The sequence below is a fragment of the Vulpes lagopus genome, chromosome 5 (assembly GCF_018345385.1).
Source record: "Vulpes lagopus strain Blue_001 chromosome 5, ASM1834538v1, whole genome shotgun sequence".
NCBI classification, from domain to species: domain Eukaryota; kingdom Metazoa; phylum Chordata; class Mammalia; order Carnivora; family Canidae; genus Vulpes; species Vulpes lagopus.
The window spans coordinates 4187446-4214617 of NC_054828.1; the positions used below are offsets into that span (position 1 = coordinate 4187446).

A 27172-nucleotide genomic window follows, 5' to 3' on the forward strand; every position below is an offset into this window, starting at 1 on the left:
CCAGAGGCACAGTCCATGAGGGCTCAGGATGAAGCGAGGAACCTAGTACTAGGAAATGGGGAAAGAGGATCCTTTCCCCACAGGGGCAGAAGCTTAGCAAAATCATGAACTTGGGATATTCAGCTGAGCACATTTCCAAACCACATGCTGACGGTGTGTGATCTAATAAAATGCCAGGGGCAGAGGTAACAGAGATGAACAGAGAACCAGGTCTTGCTTCGGGGAATTCTCAGTCTAGCCAGATGGCAAAAGGTGCTAAAAACTGAGACAGTCACTGGCAAGAAAGTGTGCTCCGCAGAGAAAGCCAAGGGGCTGGCTGGATAACCTTTTCCTGGTGCCCTGGAAGAATCAAATGGTGATAGTGTTTAGTCCCATGGCAGGAGCGGCTCTTTGAAAAGATTAAGGTGTGACTCACTGCCCTCTGTCACCTCGGCAGAACCCAGGAGTAAGAAGGGGTTATGGAGCAAAGCTCTGTGGAGGACCCTCTAGTCTAACGGTGGGAATTCCCATGACATACATGTGAGATCCACAAGGTTGCCGAAAATGTTTTACTGGTAGAAACTCTGCCAGCTTAGACAAATGCACAGAGAAAGGATGAAAATTTTAAAATTAAAAAAAAAAAAAAAGGTATCAGACTCCCAAAGCCAGACTTCCAGGCAGGAAGTAGGCTGATGGTTCGAAGTACTCAGGTGAACACATGTGCTCCCTTCAGGAAAAAGGAAGGGTGGCTCTGAGGCCAGGGCCAAGGGCATAGCTGCAAGCCACAGACAATTCTTCCCAGGCCTTAAAACCGGAGATTTGCCCAACGTGATTCGGAAATTGCTTGGGATCAGTGATTCCTCTTCCCTTCAATTTTCTCCTCTTTCAAAGGATAATGTCTAAAATGGCTATCCTAGGCCTGCCCCCAAACTGCATTTGGGGAGCAGAGAACTTGTCCAGTTCCACAGGCACACAGACAAAGAGGAATTCTGTCCCAGATGGGAGCACATCCAGAGTCTGACCCCTAAGTAATTTAAACAATTGGATAATGAGATTTGGGACTTCTTGGCTGATGAGACTTAGATAAGATTCTGGACTTGAGCTGATGCTGTCGGGGTCGGAAATGTGGGGCCTCGAGAAGCAATGAATTCATCTTTGAATGACCTTTGAACAGGCCACAGGTGGACTATGGTGAGGAACAACAGCCTTCCAAAAATGTCCACACCCACACACTACACCCTGGAACCTGTAAATACGCTATCTAACGTGGCCAAAGAGATGTGGTATGCTAAGAAATATATTTTGATCTTTGTTCTCCATTCCTGTCACAGAACTCCTAAAACCCTTGGAATTTCTGGTGTGACAAGGCATCTTTTGTTTTTCACAACAAGCCCCTTTCAACATTTATGTTTATGCTGATATATGGTTCTCACTGGGCCTCTAAGGCAGCTTCACATTGGAGTGTGGCTGCCAGAGGAACCAACCAAATGATTACGGAGCTGTGACATTCAACCCAAACCTCCAGACCTCTGGGGAGGAGAAGGATCTGGAGATTGAGTTCAATCACCCACAGACAATGATTTTACCAATGAAACCTGTGTGATGGAACCTCCATAAAAGCCCCTAGTAAATGACAAGTATGGAAAATTTCTGTGTGAGTTGGTGAACACATCAGTGCTAGGAGGATGGTGGCATGCCCAGGGGGGCATGGATGCTCTGTGGCTACCCACTTGTCCTGTGTGCCTCTTCTCCTTGGCTATCCCTAAGTTGTACCCTTTATAGTAAACTGGTAACAGTATGTAAACTGCTTCCCTGAGTTATGTGAGCCATTATATTGGGTGATCAAACCTGAGGGGTGTCATGGGAATCCCCAAATTTATAGCCAGCTAGGCAGGAATGTAGCTTGGGCACCTCGTTTGCATTTGAAGTGGTGCTGTCTTATGGGACTGAGCTTTTTAAGTTATGGAATCTGATGTCTCTGACTCCAGGTGGGTGGTTGTCAGAATAGAACTGAATTGCTGGACATCCAGCTGCTGCTGAATATCAAAATTGGTCAGAAAATATCATAAGAGACCTTTTAGATATGATTAAATTAATGGTTTTGAGATGGAGACATGATCCTAGCTTATCTGAGTAGGCATCATGTAATTCTGAGTCCTTATCAGAGGGATGCAGGATGGTCAGTCACAGTTACTGGAAGATGTTATGTTGTTGCTTTGAGCATGGGAGGATGGAGCTGTGAACCAAGAACATAGGCAGCATCTAGAAGGAACTGGCCCTACTGGTAGGCTCACTTGAGGTCACTAATTGAAAATTAGTTGAGACTAATTTTCAACTTCTGACTCCAAAACTACAAAATAATAAATTTCTGTTGCTTGAAGCCACTAAGTTTGAAGCTATTTGTTATAGCAGCAAAGGAAACTAATATAGGTCCCTACCTTCACTTCTCAACACGAATCAGAATTAAGCCAAGATGTTCACTCCTTAAAGAACAAGACGGTCAGGGTTGGTGTGTCCACAGCAGGATCCTCTCTCCCTTCCCTAAGGCCAGGGGGTCAGAGAGCCACTGCTCCCTTGTTCTTTACTTATCAGGCTGGTAGGAAAAGTAGCTCAGTGCCTGCCTCCCAGAAAAGAAGCTGTACCACCTCTCCTGCTCTTGCCTCTACACCTGCATACAGATGGCTACCAGGCCAATGCACCCACTGGCTATTTCTATATGGCCACATACTTTAAAAGAGAGAGAGAGACCGACCAAAGAAAAGAAAAAAGAAAAATATAATTTCACGACATGAAGATTTTATGAAATTCAAACTTCAATGTTCACAAACAAAGCTGCCCTGGATCACAGACATGGGCATGCATTCACATATTCTCTGTGGCTGCCTTCACACTAGGACAGAACTTAGTGTTCTAAGTTCTTAGGGACAGAGTTCTCAAAGCCTAAACCATTCACCTGGTTCCTGACAGTAAAACCACAGTGACCCCTACAATAGGGGTCATACTGATGTGAGGAGCTAACAGCTTTGGACAGTTTTGAGTACTTCCTGAAACTTCACAGGACTCAGAATATTTGCTTTGCTGTTATACCCCAGTCCATCTACAAAATATAACTCCAAGTCCACACATGGGCAGCACTCAGAAGATGTAAAGGGATCTAGGCCTGTGATCCCTTAGCATCACACCTTTTAATTAACTCCTTATTAACTTAAAATAAAGCACCAGAAAACTCCATAATGGCTGCAATCTGAATCCTGACAGGCTCAGAAATAAGTGACTGCTGTTAAAGTCAGCCTAGAATGTTTTGTGTTTCTAACTGGAAAAATTATTTTTCCAGGATGTGATGTCCTACCTGGTTGGAATTTCCTGCTAAAAATCAACTGCGAATAACAATCTAGTCCTAGAAGGAAAGAGGCAGAAAAACTAACGTCTTCATATGTTCGTTTTTGTTTCTCCCCAACCATGGCTGCACATGACACATATACCATGGCTTTGATGGCCCTGCTACAAGACAGCTGCTTTTTCATTCACCACAGTATTTATTCTTGCAAAGTTTGAATTTGTATAGTGTACATATTATTTTTACACTCAGAAAAAGAAATTAATTTCTAAGACAGTTATATCATCACCATACTTTTATTGCACTATAGTTCCTGAGGAGCAGAAACACAGTTCCGGGGCAGACCAGGTGCACAGCACAGTAGCAATCATGTAAGTAATCTCATTTCAAACGCCCGACAGCCCTGGGTGGGAGACACTGCTTGTGCTGACGTACAGAGAAGACTGGTTCTCAGAAGGATTGAGGCCCTCATTCAGGGTCCTGTGGCTGCTCAAGGGACAGTCACACGCAACAGGGTTGGCGGGTGTCTTGGGGCAGTCACAGCACCACTCCTAACCTGAGTTCTTGAGTCAGAGAGAATGTTCCCCGAATGAGGGACTATCAGACAAGTTCCTTAACCCGAGTCACAGTCTCTTCTTTTGTAAAAGTGGAAAAATAGCAGTATGCTATTTCTGGGATTTGTTCTACAAATAAAACAAGACACTGCAGTTAAGCCTTGGAGACAAAGCCCAGGGTGTAGGGCAAGCCCACCAAATGCCTGCCTTCTTCCCCACGAGGCTGGCAAGGCCCAAGGAGAACTCTTCCAGCCCACAGCCAGCGTTTCTGAGGCTTGCCTTTCCCTCCCCCATCACAGGAAAGGGACAAAACAAAGCAGCCTCTGCCCACCTTCTAGCACATGACTAGTTATGTTTTAAAACATTAACTATTATTAGCAACATTATTACTGTTCCTATGCATTTACCTGCCAATGGACAGCAGGGTCCATTGAGTATTAAACAACCCTGGCATTCTTCCCCCCTCTCCTTTGATCTTAAAAATCTCATTCATCACATCAAAGCCTCAGGTATAAGACTGTCTAGGGAGCAAAGCGGGTCCGAGTGACTTCTGGACCAGCCCAGCTTCACCCACCACAGCAGTGACAGAGAGGCCCGGAGGCTCTGTCTACGTTCAAGTCCAAGAAAGAAAGGCAAGTGTGCTCTCTGTGGCTTCTGACTTCATCTCAAGCTAAAATGTGTAATAAAAAGCAGATTCCATTAAATCAAAGAGGAAAGGTGCTCCATTCCAGGAGGGGAGAGCAACAAGCAAAACAAGAACGGCACCTGGAGATTCTCTCGTTCATCTTAACTTCTTTCAAAAATATGCATGTTATAAAACAGGTGGAAGGAGACCTTGCAACTCCACACGGTCTTCAGGAAATTTTAAATTAGGTCATCTGAGAAATCTACAAACCATGCTCCTTGTTCAAAGTAAACACAAGGGTAATTAATTAAAACACTAAAACTAATTAAAATATTTATAACTAAATAAAGTGAGGTCTAGAACTACGTATGCCTTTAGAAAGGCAGGATATGGGATCAGAGAATCAAGATGGGAGTTATTAAAATCACTGTGCTATATGTCTACAACCAAATACCTCAAAAAGCATCAGCAATATCAAAATAACCCCTAAGGTTAGAAACACTCTATTATATGTCATTCCATGTATATGCTCGTCTACAACTGTGGCAAGACTGCAGACAGCCTGTCCCCTAGAGACTAATCCTAGCCTATGGTTAACGCTGGGTAATAATAACTGATACCAAAACAATTTCTCACCAATACAACAGACCAGTACATATATATACATACACAAGAAAATACAATCAAAGGTACATTTGTTATTACAAAGAACACTACCTGATGGAATTCTGGTTCACAGAACACTCGATACAAGCATTTCGCAGACACCTGAAGCACTCCGTTATGAGCTGCAGGCTAGAAGCCAGATGTTCCACCTGGGATGGGTCTCTGCAGGCCAGCTCGACAGCATGGGAAGATTTCTTCAAGATGTCCAGGACTCTTTGGAAGATAGTCCTGGGTGCAGTTTCTCTGAAAAGGGATAAAAATGTTACAAACCAGAGGGAAAAAAATCTAATTTCCAAATGTCCTATTCAGAAGACTGCTTATACTTATTTCTACAGGGAAGCGGGCCAGACCTGTCTGCTCTAGCTCCTTAAACTTACAACACAAAATAAAGAGCTACACACACAGAGTGCTTAGACAGGCACCATTCTTACCAACCCTTTCATGTATTATTTAATTAAAGACCATGGAAATAGAGGGGAATTTAAGTAATTTGCCCATATACCGAGGAGAGCCAGGTTTCCTATAGAAGCAGTCTGACTTGTCACTCCCTGTGACAACCCAAATACCAGTTTCAGGTGAGGGTCTGCGTTTATGGATCTACCCTTAATCAAAACAGAAGATCTATATTCTACGCTCTAGAAAGAGAAAATAACCATTTCCCAGTGCCACCCAACAGGTACTCAAGTACCATTATGAGAAACACTATTCATTAAACTGTCTGGGAGGCCAGCCTGCTATCCAATCTCTAGATACAGAGAAGCTAGCAACACTTGTACTAAGCTTGTATATATTCAACTGCACAGATGAGGGAAAGAGAGGAGGAGGGAGAGAGGGGAGGAAGGAGGGAGATAAAAAGGAACAGAGACACAGGGATAGAAATGGGGGTGAGGGGGAGACAGAGCTGGGGGGAGAAGGAAACAGAGGCAAAGGGGGAGAGGGGGAGCAGGCAGGGATCAAGCAAGTGAGGGCACCCTTCTGCCTAGAGTACATGCCCAGGGGAGAAAAATGAATCTGTGGCCGGTCCCTCTGGGCATCTCAGTTCCCACATGCCTCTCATGCCAGAAGCACGGATTGCACCGGCTATCATTACAGAGCTATGAAGATAAGAATTTTAAAAAAAAAAAAGAATTTTTTGTGCAACATGGCACCAAAATGCAAGCCAACTTCCTCATTCCATGAATCTCCTAAAGAAACAGCCATCTGTTTTACGGTCAGAAGAAAAATTGCTGTGCTGGACAACTGAAGAGATTCTTGAAGATTCCCACTGACCATATGACTGTTGGTCATATGGTCATGGAACCCCAGCACTCTCCACCTCTTCCTCACACTGCGCCAGGTTATCAGGGAACCGAGAGTTCATATGGAACCGCTGACGCCAAACCCCCCGAGTCACTGCCAGCTTGGGTGCCAGCAGAGCCCGTCCACACATCTCTCCCTGCCCAAGGCCCAGAGACACGCCCCTCCTTGCACTTCAGGCCCAAGTCCTTGTACTGCAACTGGCACATTTTTACCTCACGGTCAGAGGATGTACATTACATTATTTATTAGTGACCAAGTGACCAAATAAAACTGTGAGAGCCCAATGGTACAGTACTTACCCTGTCTCAGTAACTGTAAGAAACAATTACACACATAAGCCATTTTCAATGACAATTTGCCATAAAGAAAATTCACGAACATTCTCGAGACATCTTTAAGGAGTACTAAATACAGTGCAGATGTTAACATGCTAATACCCAAGAGTTTTAAACATTTCAAAGGATGCCAAGCATGATCAGGATTTCTACAACAAAGAATAAATCTCGTTATCTGCCCCCACTGCACAAAGATGGTGTCATCTCACCTGTGATAAGAGCCAACATGACCTATCCCCCCTGGTCTTTTGTGAGCTACCCTCCCGCAGTACCACGTTCCTACCGTGAATGGTCTTCCCTGAAGCCGCTCTTTGAAACCCTAACATCTCTTTTACTCAACACTGATATCGAGCGCATCAAAAGCTCTGGACTCAAACTATGGTAGATGCAAAGGCAAGATGGAAAAAAAAGGACTGTTCTTGGGAAAATTGGAGAACTGATATTCTAAGCACTGAACAATCAGTAAGTTCATGAACCATCCTATGAATAATTCCCAATGCTACACGATAATTTGACACATAGGTACCAGGCCTTTCTCCTTTGTTACACTTTTAATCAAAACAAAAATGTTTAACTGAGCTAAGGCCAATCATAATATTCCTGAAGTCAAAATAACTATTAATAGTTGCTAGAAAAGTATCAAGGCAGCATAGGGCACTTCATGTTTGAGATGGGAAGAGAAAATAATTTGGGACTGTGATCACTGTCATCTGCTCTCCCCAGGCTGCACACCCATGAATTCCTGAGAACACCAAGCACTTGCAACCCTCTTTGTCTGCTCAAACATGTGCCCTCCCCAGAATACATGTTCCACACAACCCCCACCCAATTCTCTGCCTGGAAAATCCTGTGTCTCCTTATGGAGGCCTTTTGAAAACTCTAAGCCCTGGTGAAACTCCTCTGCTACTCCAGGCAGAACACTTCCCACCTCTACATCCCACTGGAACTCCCTCCATAAGACTGGACTAATACTTATCCACATTAGATTATACTTGCCTCTCCAACCCAACTATGCTGCCAGCCCATAAATCTTGGGAAAACAGAGCCTGTCCTATTTTTCTCTGTATCTCTAGGGCCCAGGAAGGACATTCACTAATTGTATTTATTCAAGTTTACAACACTGATGTCCATTTGCACACTCGGTAGCATCTGCCTGCCTCACAGGTGCATAACTGAGCATGCACCCTGAGCCAGTCGCCAGGCCAAGGTGAGCAGGGTAAAATTAGCACATGGGGCAGCAGCGACTAGAGAAAGGGAACTATCAAGACATCTGTTTGACTCTTCCATTCCTTTTTTTTTTAATTCTTTTTTTTTAAGATTTTATTTATTTATTCATGAGAGACACAGAGAGAGAGGCAGAAACACAGACAGAGGGAGAAGCAGGCTCCATGCAGGGAGCCTGACGTGGGACTTGATCCCAGGACTCCAGGATCATGCCCTGCTCAACCACTGTGCCACCCAGGAGTCCTGACTCTTCCATTCCTGTTAAGAAATTCATATAGTCTTGACTCCATATCTCCTTTATCCTCGAAAAAAGGTCATGTTTTCAGTGAGATGTAGAAACCTCTTGACCGATACTTAACAAACATCTAATTTCTCCTCCACACAGGATACAATGGATGAGCTTAAAGGGGGGAATGTGGCCCAATGGACTGTATTTTAAATTTCCTGAGAACAGAGACTATTTGTTAGATGTCTGGCTCCCCTATAAAGGGCAGAAGGAAAATACCATTTCCTCTAGAGCCACATAATAAATGGTTATAGACTTCATTCGCCATCTTTGCATACAATACACGAACAACTTTCATCAGATGTGGACAGAAAGAGCTTTCACTCACCGCCAGTAAGAACTCTATGAAAGCATCTAACAGTCTTGTATATACTTCTTGGCTCCTTGGCAGCCTCGAAAGAAAGCTATTTGGTATAACAGATCCAAAGCAACCCTAATGTACCCTGTCTTCAAGTTCTAAGTTCACTGTCAAGACAACGCAGCTAAATACATGAAATGATTAACGACAGTAAAACAGTAAAGATCAGTCAATCGTTCCCATGTTACAAATGTTACTATTAATAACAGTAATTGCTGTCATTTCTGCTTTAACCAAACTAACACAAAATATTCACAGACTTTAAAAAGCTTAGCTACTTTATTCACAGAAGGCAGAAAGTACTTAGAGGACAATTAAAATTCAACTGTTAGACATTCCTATTACATAGGAATGCATACCCTGAAGACAATACACAAATGAAATGTTACATTACAGAACAAAAAAAAGGGAGGGAGGGGTTTGAATTCTACAAAAGATAGAATTTCATTTCCTTCAAGTTTGAACAGATCTGTAGGTTTAATCTTGGCAAGTCCTGTCTGAGTAAAATTAAAGAAAACTCCCTATGACCGTATGTCAGAGATTAGACAGGTCTGCCGTACTGTGTGCACACACATTTTACAGTTAATTCATCAGGCGGGACCTTCTCCTGAAGAGGAAACCAAAGGCTCATCACTGAACTGCCCTGCTGAGACTTCTGTGCTTCAGAAAAGATTCTAATACCTCCCGTTCAGTGAAAAACCAGCATGGGTGGGTTAGAGCAGCACAACCACTGACACTGAGAAAATCTATTAGGATGCGCCCAAGCTCCCAGATTAAAATAAGAATCCCTGGTTATTATTTAAAACCAAGGAACTCTGCTTACTGATCTCTGACCAGGCTAGACTGAACAAAATAAAACAGAAAATAAAAAGATTCACTTCTCCTGCCAGAAACAGCCTGGGGCAGAATTTTGAGATTCATCTTTGCAGACCTCAAACTCTTTTTTTATACTCTTTCTCTCTTCTGTTCCATGTGGAACTCACACTGTCCCTGACAGCCCAGACCAATCCATTTATCTAGAAAAAGTCAGCTAGTAAACACTCTGGAACCAGAGGGCCTGACAGTTGCTCCACAACTCTGCCATTGGGGAAAAAAAGCAGCCACATACAACACTTCTGTGAAGGAACACAGCTGGTGCGCTGATAAAGCTCTACTTATGGACACTGACATTTAAAGTTCATGCAATTTTCAGGTGCCACAAAGTTTATTTTTCCTAACTATTTAAAAATGTAAAAACCACTCACAGGCCATTTAAGGGGGAATAAAAAAAAAAGATATGGACATTCATAAAAGGTGGAGGGCCAGAAGTGGCAACCCTGCTTTAAAGAATCCACACATATCCATCCTCTCCCCACCCTCCCTCAAAATGACATGCTTCCCCCGTTCCCACTGTGCCCAATACAGTCAAAATTCACCTCTCATCAGAACTGAATCATAAATGCACGATGCCAACTCAAAGAAGCCAAGAAAGGGTGAAACTGGCACACAGGTGGAAAAATAAACCACTGGACAGAGTGTCCAGGAACAGCACTGCATTCAAAGAAACCTGACAGGTGACAGCACAGCCACTGAATCTGCAGGGCTGGGCCACTCTGTGGTGCTGCTGCAACCACTTCCCATATGGAAAAATGGAACTGGATCCTCTCCTGTATACCCAGACAAAGAAAGTAACTCCGGATGCATCTAGGAATATATGTTAGCCAAAACCATAAAGCTTTGGAAGAAAATATGCAGAGAATGTCTTTATGTTCTCAAGCAGAGAAACGTTTTGTATATAAGGCCTCTTTAAGAACCTTATTAAAACCCTACTCAAGGGACGCCTGAGTGGCTCAGTGGTTGAGCATCTGCCTTTGGCTCAGGGCGTGATGATCCCAGAGTACTAGGATCAGTCCACATTGGGCTCCCTATGGGGAGCCTGCTTCTCTCTCTGCCTCTCTGTGTCTTCATGAATAAACAAAATCTTAAATCTTAAAAAAAAATAAAATAAAACCTTTATCCAAAAAAGTGGTTATTTGAGCACAGAACGGGAGACAGTTAAGGAGGCACTGGTACTTCCCTGGGAGACGAGCATGGATGGAAGGCGAAGGGCTCATGGGGAGGCAGCCAGATGAGGGAATGGAAAGGTAACCTGAGTCAGAGGCAAGACGGAACCGGACCACACAGCCCAGAGGACTTTGGCTTATATCATGCCGGGAAGCCACGGAGGGCTCTAGTGCCCTGCATCCTGAGGGACCCCTCTGACTGCTCTGTGATGGTTCGGCCATAGCGGGGGGAAAAGAAGGCACCAGGACACCAGTGAGGACACTGTTCTAGGAAAAGACTGGCAGCAGCTGAGCGAGTAAGCAGAGGTCAGACTCTGGATATATTCTTGAAGAGCTGACGGGATCTGATGACAAAAACTGTCATGAGGGCTATCTCTGAGAAAATGGATTCAAGGAGGACTCCAGAACTGTAGCCTGAGCAACACTGAGAAAAAGGTCTATGCTGTGCACTGAAGGGGAGAAGGCTGCCTGGAGGTATCCGGGGGCTGAGGGGCTCTGCAGGCTGGGACCGGTGATGCTGGAGGTGCTTACTAGAAATGATGAATTATGCAGAAGGCAGAGGTATCCACAGGCCAGGAGTTCAGAAGGGAAGTGCAGCCAGGGCAAAATGTTACAGCCACCAGCACATGAAGAGTAAACATGGTCAAGCATGAGACTGAACAAGGTCACTGGGGAGCGAAGTAGGCAGAGGGAGGAGAGAGGTCTGAGGACTGAGTCCTGGGAGCCAGGAAGGAACAGCCAAAGAGGGAGGCTTATTCAGAAAAGGGTGGTGGCGTGCAAAGGGGCGGGGGGGCGAATAAAGTGTTTCAAGGAGAAAGATGTGAGCCACTCCATCAGATGCAGCTGGCAGGTCAGGGGAGCGAAGAGATGAAAAGGAGGACCGCTGGTGAGCACCATGGAATGGGTTCTAGAGAAAGTAGGTGAATATAAATCACTCTTCAGAAAACTTCCATTACAAAAGGGAGCAGAAAAATGAGATCACAGCTCAGGGAAATAGAAGAGAGTTTTCCCACAAGGGGAAACATTATAGCAGATGTTTAAATTTATGAAAATAATCCAACAGAAAGGGTAAAAACCTCATGATGATTTTTTTTTGGGGGGGGGGATTATTGGAGCACTGAATGCAAAAGGGAGTAAACTGAGTACAGGTCTTGGCGGGGAGGGGCATCAGAGCAGGACCCTTCATCCAGTCACAGAAGGGAAGGCAGGTGATGGGCACAGACACAGGGAGCTGGGAGACAGGGTGATGGGGAGTCCTGGAAATTACCTTCTGGTTGCTCCTCTTTTCTCAGTAAAATAGGAAGCCTGGAATGAGAACGAGGGAGAGACAACGGAAAGTTAAGGAAATCAAGTTGACATAGTTGACCAGGAAAGCAGGAGGCCAAATAGACCAGGGAGAGACATGACTGCCGGGCAACTAAGGCAGGCTAGTGATCAAGGTAAAGACAGACCCATTAGCACTGTCATGGAGGGTTTGTCAACTTACTGTGAGACCAGCGAGCATGGCATAACTTTTCTCCGGCCTTGCTCAGCTACCTGGGCACAGAGGACACAGCAAGGTGGCTTTAATCAGAGCTGGAGTTGTCCCAGGGAAGCCTGAGGCAAAGCTAAGAAAGGAGAAAGGGAACTGAAGGTGGATACAAAAGCAAATGCTTTTATTACGGACCCATCAATCAAAAGCAGATGAGGAAACCGTAAACCTGAGTAACAAAAGGGACAGGAAACGGAGGTTGTAAGATAGGCGACTGGCTGGCTCAGTCAGTAAAGCATGTGACTCCTAACCTCAGGGTTGTGAGTTGAGCCCCACACTGACCATGGAGCCTATTTAAAATTTAAATAGAAACAAAAAAAAGAAATAGTAGGATCAACAGACTGTAGGTCCTGGTGGGGCTGGAGACCCCTGGGGGAAGTGACCTAGGAAGGATCAAACAGGAAGGCAAAGTGGGACTCCTGAAGCTGAGACTGTGGTGGGAAGGCAGCTACAGTTAATGACAAGGCCAAGATGGTGCTGGCAGTGTGGTTACGTGGGGTGGAGGTCAATATCAAGGACGGAGAGAAGGCCAGAGAGACGAAACGATCTATGTGAATACTGAAACAACCAAGATTTAAGAGAAGACGGGCAGTGTACGGTTAACAGTGACCTGAAGTTCATTCAAGGAACACAGTGAAGTGACCCACGCAGCCCTCAAACAGCTAAACACCCCCACACACTTTCACACTGACAGCATGAAATGGAGGCTAGAGGGTTCCAGAGGAAAAGGCCGAGGAGAACGTCCAGCATGCCTTCAAGCCCAGGGCACACTGGAGAGAGAGAACAGCCTTGGAAGACCTCCCAGAAACGCAGCCCTCAGAGGCAAGCCATGTTTCACTTAGATCACGAAGATCAATGTTCAGAAAAGAAAATGAGGAAGTGGAGAATTCTGCGGAGGGCACACGCGAAGAAGGGTCTTAAGAGCCCAGTCAGAAAAGGGAATTGGGGAGAACAGAGAACCTAGTTCACCATATAAATGAGAAAATCAGCTTGTGAACTGCTACCAAAACCCCTGCCGAGATTTTATTTTCAGAGGCGCTGAAACCACAAGTCACTTCGGGGAGAATCCATGTCTTTACGCTACTGAGGTTTTCCATCATGGCATAATGGTCTGTCTTACCATCTGTCTTCTTTAATGTCCTTTGATAAAGCTGTGCGAAATTCTCAATGACGGGAACAGCTACTAACCATTAAATCCTGCGTATTCCGTGCCAGGCACTTCACTGAGCCCGAGAGACACACACACACAAACACACACACACACACTCTGCTCCGAGGCTGCAGCGAGAGCCTCCCTGGCTTGCACATGGTCTCCTGAGCTCTGACACGACAGGGCCAGGCCCACAGCCAGCAGAGAGCTTGACTCAGCGTAGCCAAGCCCAGGGCTCCTGCGCCTCTGAGTGAGTTCCCTTGCCCACAGTCCGGGTACCACTACAAAAGACTAGAAGCATGGAGAGCTGAGAAATTATGCTCTGAGGGCACTGGTGGTCACAGCCCCGACCTTATTTATTTTGACTTGCTGGCTCCGACTTTTTCCTGTCTGTTTTGTCCATTTGAGATAATTGAATGTGAGGGGTGGCTCACCCTGACCACATCTGTATTTTGAAGCTGAGTCAGAACACCTTACCAATTAGTTCCATGTGCTCTTCCAGCTCATGGCCTAGGTAAAAATAAAAGGAACTGTCATCCTACCCTGAAAAGTGCTTTTTATAGTGTGACTTAATTGATGTTCTCTCTCAACAAAGCTGATCTGAATCATGGTTGAGTCAAGATGCCATATGGTGACCTTAGCTAAGCTGACGACGCGTGCGGGATTTTTTGTGTTTTTCGTTTTGTTTCATTTTTTGTTTTTGGTGCAAAGATTCTTGCTGGCTGGAGGCTCAGTAACGTTTGAGGAAAACCTAGGAGTATGTGAGTATGTGTGTACACAGACAGGTTTATTTTTGAGTTCGGTAGTACGTTGACCTCTAAAGTGCTCATCCTATTCCCTTTGTGAAAGTTCATCAACATAGTTATACAAGCAATTAGAAATACCAAGGCACTTTTTTACCTCTTGAAATTACAGTCCCCTGTCATATTTGGTATTTTTTTCTATACCTTCCTTGCTAGAATCTTTCTGCTACACTCCCTCTTTATATCTAAGGACTCAAGAAAATTAAATATTCAAGAAATAGTAAGAACACCATCAAGTGCTCATTCTGTGCTAGGTCTTTAAGCAGGTACTGAGAATACGGAGGGAACTAAGGAGAAGCCTGCCCTCAGGCTGACCTGATTCTAGTGGGACCAGCAGGTGACTCTGTGATTACAGCACCAAAGGAAGTTCTTTCAGAGAGGGAAGCACAGAGGGCCATAGGGAACACAGGGCAGGAAGCACCTTTGAGATCAAAATGGGCTTTCAGTAGAAAGTGAAAGTCATTAAATCTTGAGGGAAAATCAGGTGTGTGTATGCACAAAGGAATGAAGGCATAAGACATTCAGTATTCTGGCATTTGAGCTGTTGCCCTGTTAAGTGCTGACTATAGCTCTTTACACTATATCAACTACTGTTGCTAAACATGGGCATGTGTGAAGGCATCAAAGTAAGCCAAACTAAAAGCTCTGGAGTAACCAGGACAATCATTACTGACTGGCTCCGGGACAGAGCTTAGAAGGGATGTTCTCAGTACAGCCACTGCCTGCGCATCACACTACGCAGTTCAACACGTAATGAGCACTCAAAACAGACCAGGAGCTGCATCAGAGACGCCTGTCACACCTGACCCATCTCCCCCCTCCATTCCAAATGATGTAATAGTGGTTATTTTTTTTTTATTTTAAGATTTATTCATTTATGAGAGACACAGAAAGAGAGAGGCAGACACAGGCAGAGGGAGAAGCAGGCTCCCCGCATGGAGCCCAATGCGGGACTCGATCCCGGGATCACAACCTGAACTGAAGGCAGGTGCTTAACCCCTGAGCCACCCAGGCGTCCCTTGTGGTTATTTTTAAAATACATAAATATGCAGCCCTGCTTTTAAACAACACATATGTCCATACTCAAAAACTGAATATAAATGCTCAGCTACAATCAGGTCTACGACCAAAGGGCGAAGCACACTCAGGACGGGCAGAAGTGCCCGCCACCACATGGCCATTACGGCCAACACGAGCCAGTAAGCACCAGGACGGGCCTCCCCTGAATTAAGAGAAGAAAGAATATGGTAGGAATTACCAAAAATCCAAGGCAATCCAAATACCCATCAGCAAGAGAAAGGGTAGGTAAATTATGACGACTTCCCCTGCTGGTATGCTTTACAACAGCTGGAGGTAATGATATAACTGGCAGCTCACAAACATAACGTAAATACCACATGCACACTGTAGAGTATTCGGTGTATCATTTATGAAGTCAAGAGGGAAGAATGGGACTGGAATGGTGAAACAAAGAGCCTTCCCACCACCATCCCCACCTCCCATGTTCAGCCCTGGTGTGTGATCCCTCCCATGTCCATGACCATGACCATGACAACACACAGGAGAAAGGGCAGGTCCCTTCCAAGATTGTAGAGAAGCTCCAGCATCCACCTTGAGGACACTCTCTTGCATCACTGCCATGGAATGAGCCAGCTGCCAGGGTGTGAGCAGCCCTAGGGGAGGGTCCATGCGGCAAGGAACTGAAGCTTCCCGCCCAAAGCCTTGGGATCGGGCCTCCAGCCAGTCAGGCCTTCGGAGGCGGGCTGACCAAGTGGACAGCCTGACTGTGACCACAGAAAAGACACTAAGCCAGATCCACCCAGCCAAGCAACTCCTGACCTTCACAAACTGTGTGAAATAATAAATGTTTGTGGTTTCAAGCTGCTACCTTGTGGGTTAATGTGCTCCCATCCAGAGGGCATTAACTGTATCAGTAGTGTTTTGAACTTTGAGAGTACAAGAGGAAACTTTCATGTTTGTTGATTTTGCAAGTGAAATGCATGGGTACTGGGTTGGATCATGTGTTCTATCATCTTCCATAAAGGCCCTGAGGTTATTACGTATTTGTGGTTTTGATTTGTCATGAGTTTAAAAATAAGCAAACAAACCAACAAAAACACTAGGATGAAAACTAATGAAAAGCTTCAATTTCCTTTTCCAAAGAGTGCACACTAAGGTTGTTATCAATGTCAGCTCCTAAAGCAGTCATTCTATGCAAACACATCTACCATCCTCTGCCTAAGTCACAACACTGTTGCTTTCAAGCATTTGCTTCTTTTTTTACCAGAAATTCTTACAGCTTCTTAAAATTATGTAATATTGCTAATCACCTTTGTACCGAGGAATTAAAATTGTGGCATGAAATCACTGCCCAAATCTTAAATCTGAAAAACCATTTTTTTTCCTTCCCCTGAGTTTGTTTTTATACCTACTTCTCATTCCAAAGTTTCAGAGGCAGTTCCATAAGCCTTTTATTTTTTTTTAATTTTTATTTATTTATGATAGTCACAGAGAGAGAGAGAGAGGCAGAGACACAGGCAGAGGGAGAAGCAGGCTCCATGCACTGGGAGCCCGATGTGGGATTCGATCCCGGGTCTCCAGGATCTCGCCCTGGGTCAAAGGCAGGCGCTAAACCACTGCGCCACCCAGGGATCCCAGTTCCATAAGCCTTTTAAAACAAGAACTTGACTGTGGAAATGAGATGAAATTAAAGACTTTGCAAGCACGACTTTAAAATACACAAAATTCTGGGGATCCCTGGATGGCTCGGCATTTGGCACCTGCCTTCGGCCCAGGGCGTGATCCTGGAGTCCCAGGATCGGGTGCCACAACGGGCTCCCTGCATGGAGCCTGCTTCTCCCTCTGCCTGTGTCTCTTCCTCTCTCTGTGTGTCTCTCATGAATAAATAAATAAATAAAATCTTTAAGGGGATCGCTGGGTGGCACAGCGGTTTGGCGCCTGCCTTTGGCCCAGGGCGCGATCCTGGAGACCCGGGATCGAATCCCACGTCGGGTTCCCGGTGCATGGAGCCTACTTCTCCCTCTGCCTGTGTCTCTGCCTCTCTCCCTCTCTCTCTGTGTGACTATCATAAATAAAGAAAAACTTTAAAAAATAAATAAATAAATAAATAAATAAATAAATAAATAAATAAAATCTTTAAAAATGAAAAAAATAAAAATAAAAAATAAAAAATAAAAACAAAAATAGACAAAATTCTCAAGAGTTACCACACACTTCTTTTCACTCTGGACTCTGGCTAGAGCCTGCAATGTCCCACTGGCCACATACCAGAAACTGTTCTGGACTCTACATAAAGCACACTCTAATACCTACATCAACCCTACCAGGCATGCATTCTAATACCCATTTTCTTTTGTGGAGTGGTGAGAAGGGTAGAACCCTAAGGGCAGAAAATTAGATACAATTTTACATATGGCGAAATACACAAATCATAAATATCAGTTTAAGAGTTAGGACAAGGGGGATCCCTGGGTGGCTCAGCGGTTTAGGGCCTGCCTTCAGCCCAGGGCGTGATCCTGAAGACCCGGGATCGAGTCCCCTATCAGGCTCCCTGGATGGAGCCTGCTTCTCCCTCTGCCTGTGTCTCTGTCTCTCATGAATGAATGAATGAATGAATAAATAAATAAATAAATAAATAAGATCTTAAAAAAAAGGGGGGGGGGAGTTGGGACAAAATCATACCGCAAGCAACCAATACCCCCACCTAGATACAGCATGTTTCTTTTGCTCCAGAAAATGCCCTCATGTTCCTTTCCAATCAATCCCCAACCTCTTTCAACAACCACTGTTCAGATCTGTATCACTACTGATTAGCTTTACCATTGCAGAATGTCATAAACACAAAATCACACACTACATACTTGGGTGTCTGGCTTCTTTCACTCAGTATGCCACTGAGATCCACCCACACTATTGTGTGTATCGATGGTTCATTCATTTAAATTACCAAGCACTTTTACCCATTTCCCACTGGTGGTCATTGGAGGTGCTTCTAAGGCTATTATCAATAAAGCTACTACAAGGATCTTTTTATATGTCTTTTGTGGGGGCACCTAGGTGGCTCAGTCAGTGAAGCATCTGCCTTTAACTCAGGTCATAATCCCAGGGTCCTATGATCAAGCCCCGTGTAGGGCTCCCTGCTCAGCCGGGAGTCTGCTTCTCCCCCTCCCTCCATGTGCTCTCATATAAATAAATAAAATATATTAAAAAAATAGTAAGTCTTCTGTGGACATGTTGTTTCTCTTAGGTAAATACCTAGTCATAGGCAGGTATATGTTAAACTTTACAAAGAACTGCCAAAATGTTTCCCAAGGCAGGTGTACCATTTACACTCCCACCAGCAAAGTAGGAGAGTTCCAATTGCTCCACATCCTCGCCAAAACCTGATGCTTGTCAGTCATTTTAATTTTAGCTATTCTGATGGGTATGCAGAGCTATCTCATTATGGTTTTGTTTATAAAAGCTCTACTGAGGGGCACCTGACTGCCAGTCAGTTAAGCATCCCACTCTTAATTTCAGCTCACATCATGATCTTAAGGTTCTGGATCAAGCCCTGCATTGGGTTCCATACTGGACATGGAGCCTTCTTAGGATTCTCTCTGTCTCTCCTCCCTACTCTCTCAAAGATTAATTTAAAAATTTTCAAAATAAAAGCTTTATTGAAATATAATTTACATAGCATACAATGCACTCATTTCAAGTATATAATTTGATTGATTTCTGTATATTATTAATTTTTTTATCATGGTAAAATATAACACAGTAGTCCCCTACATCCACAATTTCGCTTTCTACAGTTTAAGTTACCCGCAGTCAACCATAGTCCAGAAGCAGATGCCTACGTCATTCATCACACTTCATCCCATCATGTAGACATTGAACCATCTCACATCATCACAAGGGTGAATACAGCACAGTAAGATATTCTGAAAGACAACATTCATATAACTTTTATTACAGTATGCTATTACTGTTCTATTTACTTTTTTTTTTAAAGATCTTATTTATTTATTCATGAGAGACAGAGAGAGACAAAGACAGAAACACAGGAAGAAGGAGAAGCAGGCTCCCCCTAAGGAGCCCAATGCAAGACTCGATTCCCAGACTCTGGCATCATGCCCTGAGCCCAAGACAGATACTCAACCACTGAGCCACCCAAGCATCATTTTACTATTAGTTAGTGCTGTTAATCTCTTACAATGCCTAACTTTTAAGTTAAACGTCATCAAAGATAGTATGGATAGCAATAAAACATAGTATACTATCTACAGTTTCAGGTATCCACTGAGGGTCTTGGAATGTGTCCCCAAGGTGGGGAACTACTGTCTATTTAACATAAATTTTGCCATTTTGACCATTTTTAAGTATAAAACCCAGTGGCTTGAATTATGTTCATATTGTTGTGCAACCATCACCATGATCATTCCAAAACTTTTTGAATACCCCAAACAGCTCTATAACCAGTAAGAATTAACTCCTCCCCACTCCCAATTGCTGGTAACCCCTAATATGCTGTCTCCAATTTGTCTAATTCTAGGTACTTCTTTTAAGTGGAATTATATAACATTTGTCCTTTCATATCTGGCTTCCTCCACTGAGCATGTTTTCAAGGTTCATCCATATCATAGCATGGATCAGCACCTCATTCCTTCTCACTGCTAATATGGATAGTCCACATTTTGTGTATCCATTCATCTGCTGATGGGCACTTGGGTTGTTTCCATCTTTTGGCCATTGTGAGTAATGCTACACTGCTCGTTGGCACATAAGTATCTGTTGGAGCCTCTGCTTTCAGTTCTGATACACACCTACGAGTGGGACTGCTAAGTCGTATTCACCTTCTGAGGAGCCACCAAAATCTTTTCCATTCTAGTTATACCATTTGACATTCCCACTAAACATGCCCAAGTGTTCCAATTTCTCCACATCCTCACCAACACTTATTTTCCTTTTTTTTTTTCTTGTTACAGCTATCCTAAAGAATGTAAAGTGGCATCTCATTTTAATTTGCATTTCCTTAATGACTAATGACAATGAGTACTTGTCATTAGTGTTGTTGGCCACCTATAGACTGTTATCTTCTTTTGTGAAGCACAGAATTTTATCACTCGATTTTTTTAATTAAGTTTGTCTTTTTATGATCGTGTTTTAAGAGTGCTTTGTATATTCTAAAACAAGTCTTTTGTCAGATACATGAATTCCAAGTATTTTCTCAGTTTATGGCTTGCCTTTTCATTTTCTTAATAGTGTCTTGTGATGAGTAAAAGTTCTTAATTCTGTTAAAGTCTAATTTGATAAAGTCAATTTTTTCTTGATGGTTGGTGTTATCTGTGTGCTGGGTAAGAAATATTTACCTACACTCCAAGTCATAAAGATATTCTCCCATGTTTTCTTCCCAAAACGTTATAGTTTCAGCTTTTATGTTGAGGTATTTTTTGTGGATGGTGCAATGTGCGGGCCAAAGTTCATTTTATTCCAATTAGATATCAAGTTGTTCTATCATCATTCTTAAAAGAGTTTTTAGGTTATGGTTTTGAGTTTGCAAATATTCTTCAAAGGGAAGACATCTGGAAATGACCTTAATTCTCCTTACACAACATTCAGCATTCAATAAAAAAGACAGGACCATATTACTGAACACAAGAAAAACGGACAATAGAATGTCATCAAGCACATTTTTGTTGCTGCTTTTAAGTAGGCTCCACACCGAGTGTGGAGAGCCCAACGTGGGTCTTGAACTTGAAACCCTGAGATCAAGACCTGAGCTGAAACCAAGAGTCAGATGCCTAACCAGCTGTGCCACCCAGGTGCCCCAACAGGCACATTCTTTCAAATAACTATAATTAATATGTTCAAGTAGTAATGAATCTTTTTTAAAAAAGAATCAGAGACATTCTGTAATATGATAATTCAAAAATGCAGTATCTGAAACTAAGAATACAGTAGACAACAGGAGACTAGACACAACAGAAGAGAGGATCAGAAAACTAGAAAGCAGATTAGTAGCAAATTTTCAAACGGAAGCTCTGAGAAGGGACAATAGAGAAAGAAGCCTATGATACATATAAAATACAGTGAGGGGCCCAAGGGGGGGCTCAGTCATTTAAGCATCTGACTCTTGGTTTTAGCTCACGTCATAATCTCAAGGTCGTGAGACTGAGCCCCAAAACCACCTCTGCGCTCAGCGGGGAATCCACTTGAAGATTCTCTCCCCGTGTATGCATATGCACACGCACGCACTCTCTAAAATGAATAAATCTTTAAAATATATATAATATATAGTGAAAGGTTTAACATGTGTGTGGAGTCCTAGAAGGAACGGCAAGAATGGGGAAGAAACTTTTGAAGACATACCAGCTGATGTATTGATAAAAAAAACATCAAATTCAAGAAGCATTATCCAAACAGAATAATCTAAACAAAAGCCAAACATCTCTACCCTCCTGGGCCTTCTATTCTAGAAAGAGGCAGAGAACCAAATAAAAAAAAAAATTAAAAAAAAAAAAAAACACTACAAATAATACACAGTATGTTAAAATATAATAAGTGCTCTCTTAAAAAAAATAGAGTTTATATAGCAATGGAGTTCAGAAGGATGGAGGGAAACAGCTGCACTTTTAAACAGGATGTACAAAACCTGGAAGAAAGTAAACAGAAAAACAATTTTCACTAAACACAGATTAAAAAGGAAAAATAAGCCATCCTGAGAGAAACTAAAAAAATATATACGTATACATACATATATAAGCATACATACATACATATATTCTCTACATGAGACTGGAAGAAAGGACCAAGTATGCACAATGAATAATAAGCTATACACATACCAGCAGTTCCACAAAAATTTGTTAAGCACCTGTGATTATCAAACTCCATGCTAGATGCTAGGGATACAGTGAATGTGATATGCTCACTTCATGCAAGAAGCTTATCATATGGAAGAACAAGGAAGTATTAGTTTACATAACAGAATAATTTATAGAAAGTAGTATCCAAATGTTTCATTACTTCAAAAATACTGAGGAACCAGAACATAATCTTCCCTATAGAAAAAAATATAGAGCAGCACTATCCAACAGACCTTTCTACAATGATGAAAACATTCCACATCTGCAGTGACCAATAGGGCAGCCACTAACCACATGTGGTTACTGAGTACTTAAAATGTGGCTAGTGCAAGTAAGGAACACAATTATTCATTTCACTTATTTCTAATTATTTTAAATCACCACACGCAGCTAGTGGCTACTTAATGGACAGTAGAACTATAGAATATGACAACAAATTTCATTTGGCTCTACATGTTAACATGGGGATCTGGCTACATCATTAAGAGAGATGATGTAGAGATACACCATGAAAGTAACTAAAGGGTTGGAAAACCTCCAGCAAAAACCCAAAAATAGAAGTTTTAATGTATTTATATCTTACTTTTTTCAGAAATTACAGCAAGAAAAAATCACTTGACAAATATAGTTTAAAATGCAGATATGTACATTAAACATTATAAAACAAATTTAATGGGTAGGAAACAAAATTACCTTCCACAGAGGAGAAAGAGCTGAGTAGTACCTTTTAAAAAAAAAAAAAGATTTATTTATTGCAGAGACAGAAAAGAGCATGCATGAACCAGCAGAAGGGGCAGAGGAAGAGAGAGAAAGAATCCCAAGCAGACCCCACATTGATCACAGAGCCCAATGCAGGGCTGGATCTCATGACAATGAGATCACGACTAGAGCAAAAACCAAGAGTCCAATGATGAACCGCCTACACCACCCAGGCGCCCCACTGAGTACTATCTTAATACTGGTATTTTACGACTCTAAGCAATTTTCTATGGACTTCTGTGTTTAGAATACTATCCAAGAAGTGGGTTATAGAATCCAGAGCATGCAGAATTTAGATTGGTATATTAATGATCTATTGCTACATAATAAGTTATCCCAAAACTTAGCAGTTAAAAACAATAACACTTATGATCTCACGCAGGTCTGAGGGTCAGGAATCTGGGAGTCGCTAAGTCGGGTGGTTCTGGCTTAGGGTCTCATAAGGGTCACAGAAGGCTGAGGGTTTCCCCTAGACTAAGCTTATCCACTTCCAAGATGGCTCATCACATTCCTCTCCACACTGATCTCTCTGCACAGATGCTTGAGGGTCCTCATGACATGGCAGCTGACTGTGTCAGTTCTCTGCACAGATGCTTGAGTGTCCTCATGACATGGCAGCTGACTGTGTCAGTGATTCAGGAGAGCAAAGAGGGAACTGCACTGTCGTTTAGGACCTAGTCTCACGCACTGTCACTTCTGCCATAATCTAGTATAACAAAAGCAAGTCACTAAATTCAGCCCACACTCAAGGAGAGAGGAATTAACCTCCTCCTCTTGAAGGATGGAGTATCAAATAATTTATGGATACATCTAAAATGACTACAATAAAACATGAGTATTTCCATTCACTTGCAGGTTGCTAGAAATTGTAATGAGATCCTCAGGTCCCTTTCCCTGGAAACCCAACAATAAATTATATCCCTTCTAATATAGCTTTGACTGTTTTCTAAAAAGCAAGAGATGAAACACTATTGGGTTCTTGGTCACTTACAATCCAACCACTTTTTAACAGGTGCTATTAAATAAATGGCACGGAACACCACGCTATACATATAATGTTATGGATCCTCAAGATAAACTCTGCAAAGTGGGCAGTTTTATCCAACCATTTTCAAGATGAGAAGTAAATCCAGAGATGTAAGCCTCAACCTTGTTCAGGTCTACCTGGGTTTCAAGTTTTTGTTCTTCTGCTATAGGATGCTTCTCTTGGCTCCAGCTACCACAGAGGCTAGTGTCTGTAACATCAAACATACAGCAAGTATCACAAAATACATTACTTCAGCTAAGATTTTCTTCTTTTGTTCCATCAATTACTTTCTTTCCTCAGCCTGTTTTTTGTTTTGTCTGGTGTTTTCTACATGCTGCTCTGAGGCCTCATTTTGCTTCACTTTGTGTCCCATCCTCCCTCTGGGTCCACCTGCAGTGGCAGAGAAACTAGTAACTTGCTGGAACCAAAAACAACAGCCTAACCTTACAAACCCTCATGGAGGGCTGTCTGCACCATAATTCTGCCTCCCCATCCCAAGACCTGCACAGCACTTCACCTGTCCCTGGTCCCCAAACTCTGTCTGGAACAAAGACATGGACCCAGAAAACCTTAAGCCAAATGAGGTAAGCTTCATTTGCTCGTTCTCCTCCAACAATCCAACTGGACCCTGATGCCTGTCCCTTCAACCCTGTAAATATTTTTCAGTATTTATTCTATCCATCCCCATGAACAATGTCCTAATGCAGGCAATTTTCTCTTTCCCTTGGGCTTATGCATCAGTTTCTTCAAAGTCTCCTGCCTCTAGCCTCACTCTAATTTATCCCCCCATATGGCAGAGAGTTCTTTCTAATACCCACAACTTAACTTGCCACTCCCTTGAAAGAACCTTCAATGGCTCCCCATCGACTCTCCTCACAACAGTCAAGAAGGGCCTTGTAAACTGGCTCAAGGTCTTGGATTTTATCCCACTGGTTATAAAAATGGTTTGAATGTCTCCTCTGATCTCCATCTGACCTGGTGTTTGAATGCCTCCTCTATACCAGACACCTCACCTATATTATTTCATTTAATCTTCTTGGAACCCTATAAAATCTGCATATAATCCCTTTGCATATATACTGCTCTAATAAGCCCTCTCATCTGTAAGCCATGAATCTAAAGTCTTTCCTCGCCCACTATCAACAGATCCAAATTCCCTCTGTGCCACCACCTTCTTGTCTAGAGCCCTTTACAATTTTACACAGCAATTTCCCTGTTGTGCTTGAAAAAAAAAAAAAGGATTATGTCCCATTCACCTCAGCCCCAGCAAAGAACCTATTTCAGAGTAGGTGCTCAGTAAATGGCTGAAAGATGATAATCAACTAAAAGGAAGGTCCAGGGATCTCTGGGTGGCGCAGCGGTTTGGCGCCTGCCTTTGGCCCAGGGCGCGATCCTGGAGACCCGGGATCGAATCCCACATCAGGCTCCCGGTGCATGGAGCCTGCTTCTCCCTCCGCCTGTGTCTCTGCCTCTCTCTCTCTCTGTGTGACTATCATAAAAAAATAAAAATAAAAAAATTTAAAAAATAAAAAAATAAAAATAAAAGGAAGGTCCACCGTGGTACAGATGTGCTGACGTATTAACTCACAATCCAACCAGGAGTATCATTATCAATTAACGTATCTCCAAAAAAATCCACAGAAGCTACCCTGGGCTTTGACCGCTCCTTCAACAGCTCACTGCTTCTACTGTGATCTAAGGGAGCAGAAGTGCTCAGACCAAGGCGGCCCATTTAAAGATCAAAGGGGGGCAGCCCGGGTGGCTCAGCGGTTTAGGGCCTGCCTTCGCACCGGGTGTGACCCTGGAGACCCGGGATCGAGTCCTGCGTCGGGCTCCCGGCATGGAGCCTGCTTCTCCCTCTGCCTGCCTCTACCTCTCTCTGTGTCTCTCTGAATAAATAAATAAATCTTTACAAAGGGCCTCTAGAGATTGACCATCTGGACCAATCTGCATCTAGCTGTGCGTTCTTGCAGGGCTCTCACTACTCTGTGTACACCCCCCCCCCCCACGAGAAAACTATTCCCCGGCTCCCCAGAGCAGGACTTCCCAGTAAAGAACTTCATTTTCCAACTTCACGTAGCACAAAACCTGGCACATGGGGAACCATCACTAACTGTGATGCCAGAATAAGAATGCCAGCTAACATTCAGTACTAACATGAAGTACTACATACTAAGGATGTAATATGCATTATCTCATTTAATCCTTACAGCAATCCTCGCAGGGAAGTGCCGTGCGACATTATTCCCACCTGAACAGAGGACGTCACGGAGGCCCAGAGACCAGAACACAATCAAACAAGCACTGGCTCAGAGCATCGTATACTTTGTATTTCCACATGCTTTATTTCCGTCATTTATCCCTCTGTACAACCCAGCAACGAAAATATGCATTATATTCACATTTTAGACCCCCAAAAAAGGGTAAGGCTTGGAGCAGTCGTCCCGGAGCGCACAGCCTGTAAGGCCAGGAACCACGCAGGTCGCGCAGAGTCGGGGCGCCGCTGCACTGGGCTATGCCCCCGCCCCGCCCCCGGCCCGACCCCACCAGGGCGCTGCTACGCGACCGCGGGCCTGGTCAGCGCTCCCGGCCGGGCCACCGCGCGCGCGGGGCCAGCAAAGCGGGCGGCAGGTGGAACGTCCCGTCCTGCGCCCGGCCCACACCTGCGCCGGGCGGGGGCAGCCGCGGGGCCCACCGCCGAGCAGGGGCGCCCGCTCCCCGCCTGCCCGCGCCGCCCGCCGTTACCGGTTCCGCTGCTCCTTGAAGAGCGCCGTGAGCGCGCGGAGGGCCTCCAGGTCCTGGATGGGCGCGGGCACCATGACTCCGGACAGCCGGGCGGGCGGCGGCCTGGGCGCCGCCATCTTGCCGCTCGCAGCTCGCAGGGCCGGGCGACGCCGAGGAGCAGGAGGAGGCGGAGGGCCGGCGGGAGCGCGGGCGGGGGAGGAGCGCGCCCCGCAGCCGCCGGTCTACGCCGCCGCCGCGCCGCTGCAGCCCAGGCCCGGGGGAGAGCGCGCGGACTCGCGCCCAGCCTCCCGCCGGGCGCCGACCCGGACGACGCGGCGCAGGGAGGGGGCGCGGGCGGAAGTCCCGCCTGAGGGGAGGGGGCGCGGGCGGAAGTTCTGCGGAGAGGGGAGGGGCGCCAGGAGGCGGCGGGTCCGAGAGGGCGAGCGGGGGGCCCGGGCTCCCCCAGACGGAGAGAGGCGGGTCGGGGAGGGGGGACCTGGTCGGGAGGGGGTCCAGGGACGGGTGCGCCCTGAGGTGCGGGGGCTGATGGGAAGGGGTACGGGGACAGGTGCACCCTGAGATGCGGGGGTGCGGGGGCTGAT

General features: G+C 44.4%; 1 protein-coding gene across 1 annotated transcript in view; it reads right to left on the reverse strand.

The window, feature by feature from the left end:
• ATXN10 (ataxin 10) overlaps positions 1–26926 on the reverse strand; it is a 162844-nt gene extending 135918 nt beyond the window's left edge. The window contains exons 1-2 of the mRNA XM_041754541.1: positions 26592–26926; positions 5213–5404 (exon numbers count right to left, since the gene is read on the reverse strand). Of these exons, the coding sequence (XP_041610475.1) occupies positions 5213–5404; positions 26592–26707 (308 nt within the window). The 5' untranslated portion in view covers positions 26708–26926. The remainder of the gene's footprint in view (positions 1–5212; positions 5405–26591) is intronic.
• Positions 26927–27172: the final 246 nt, after the last annotated feature.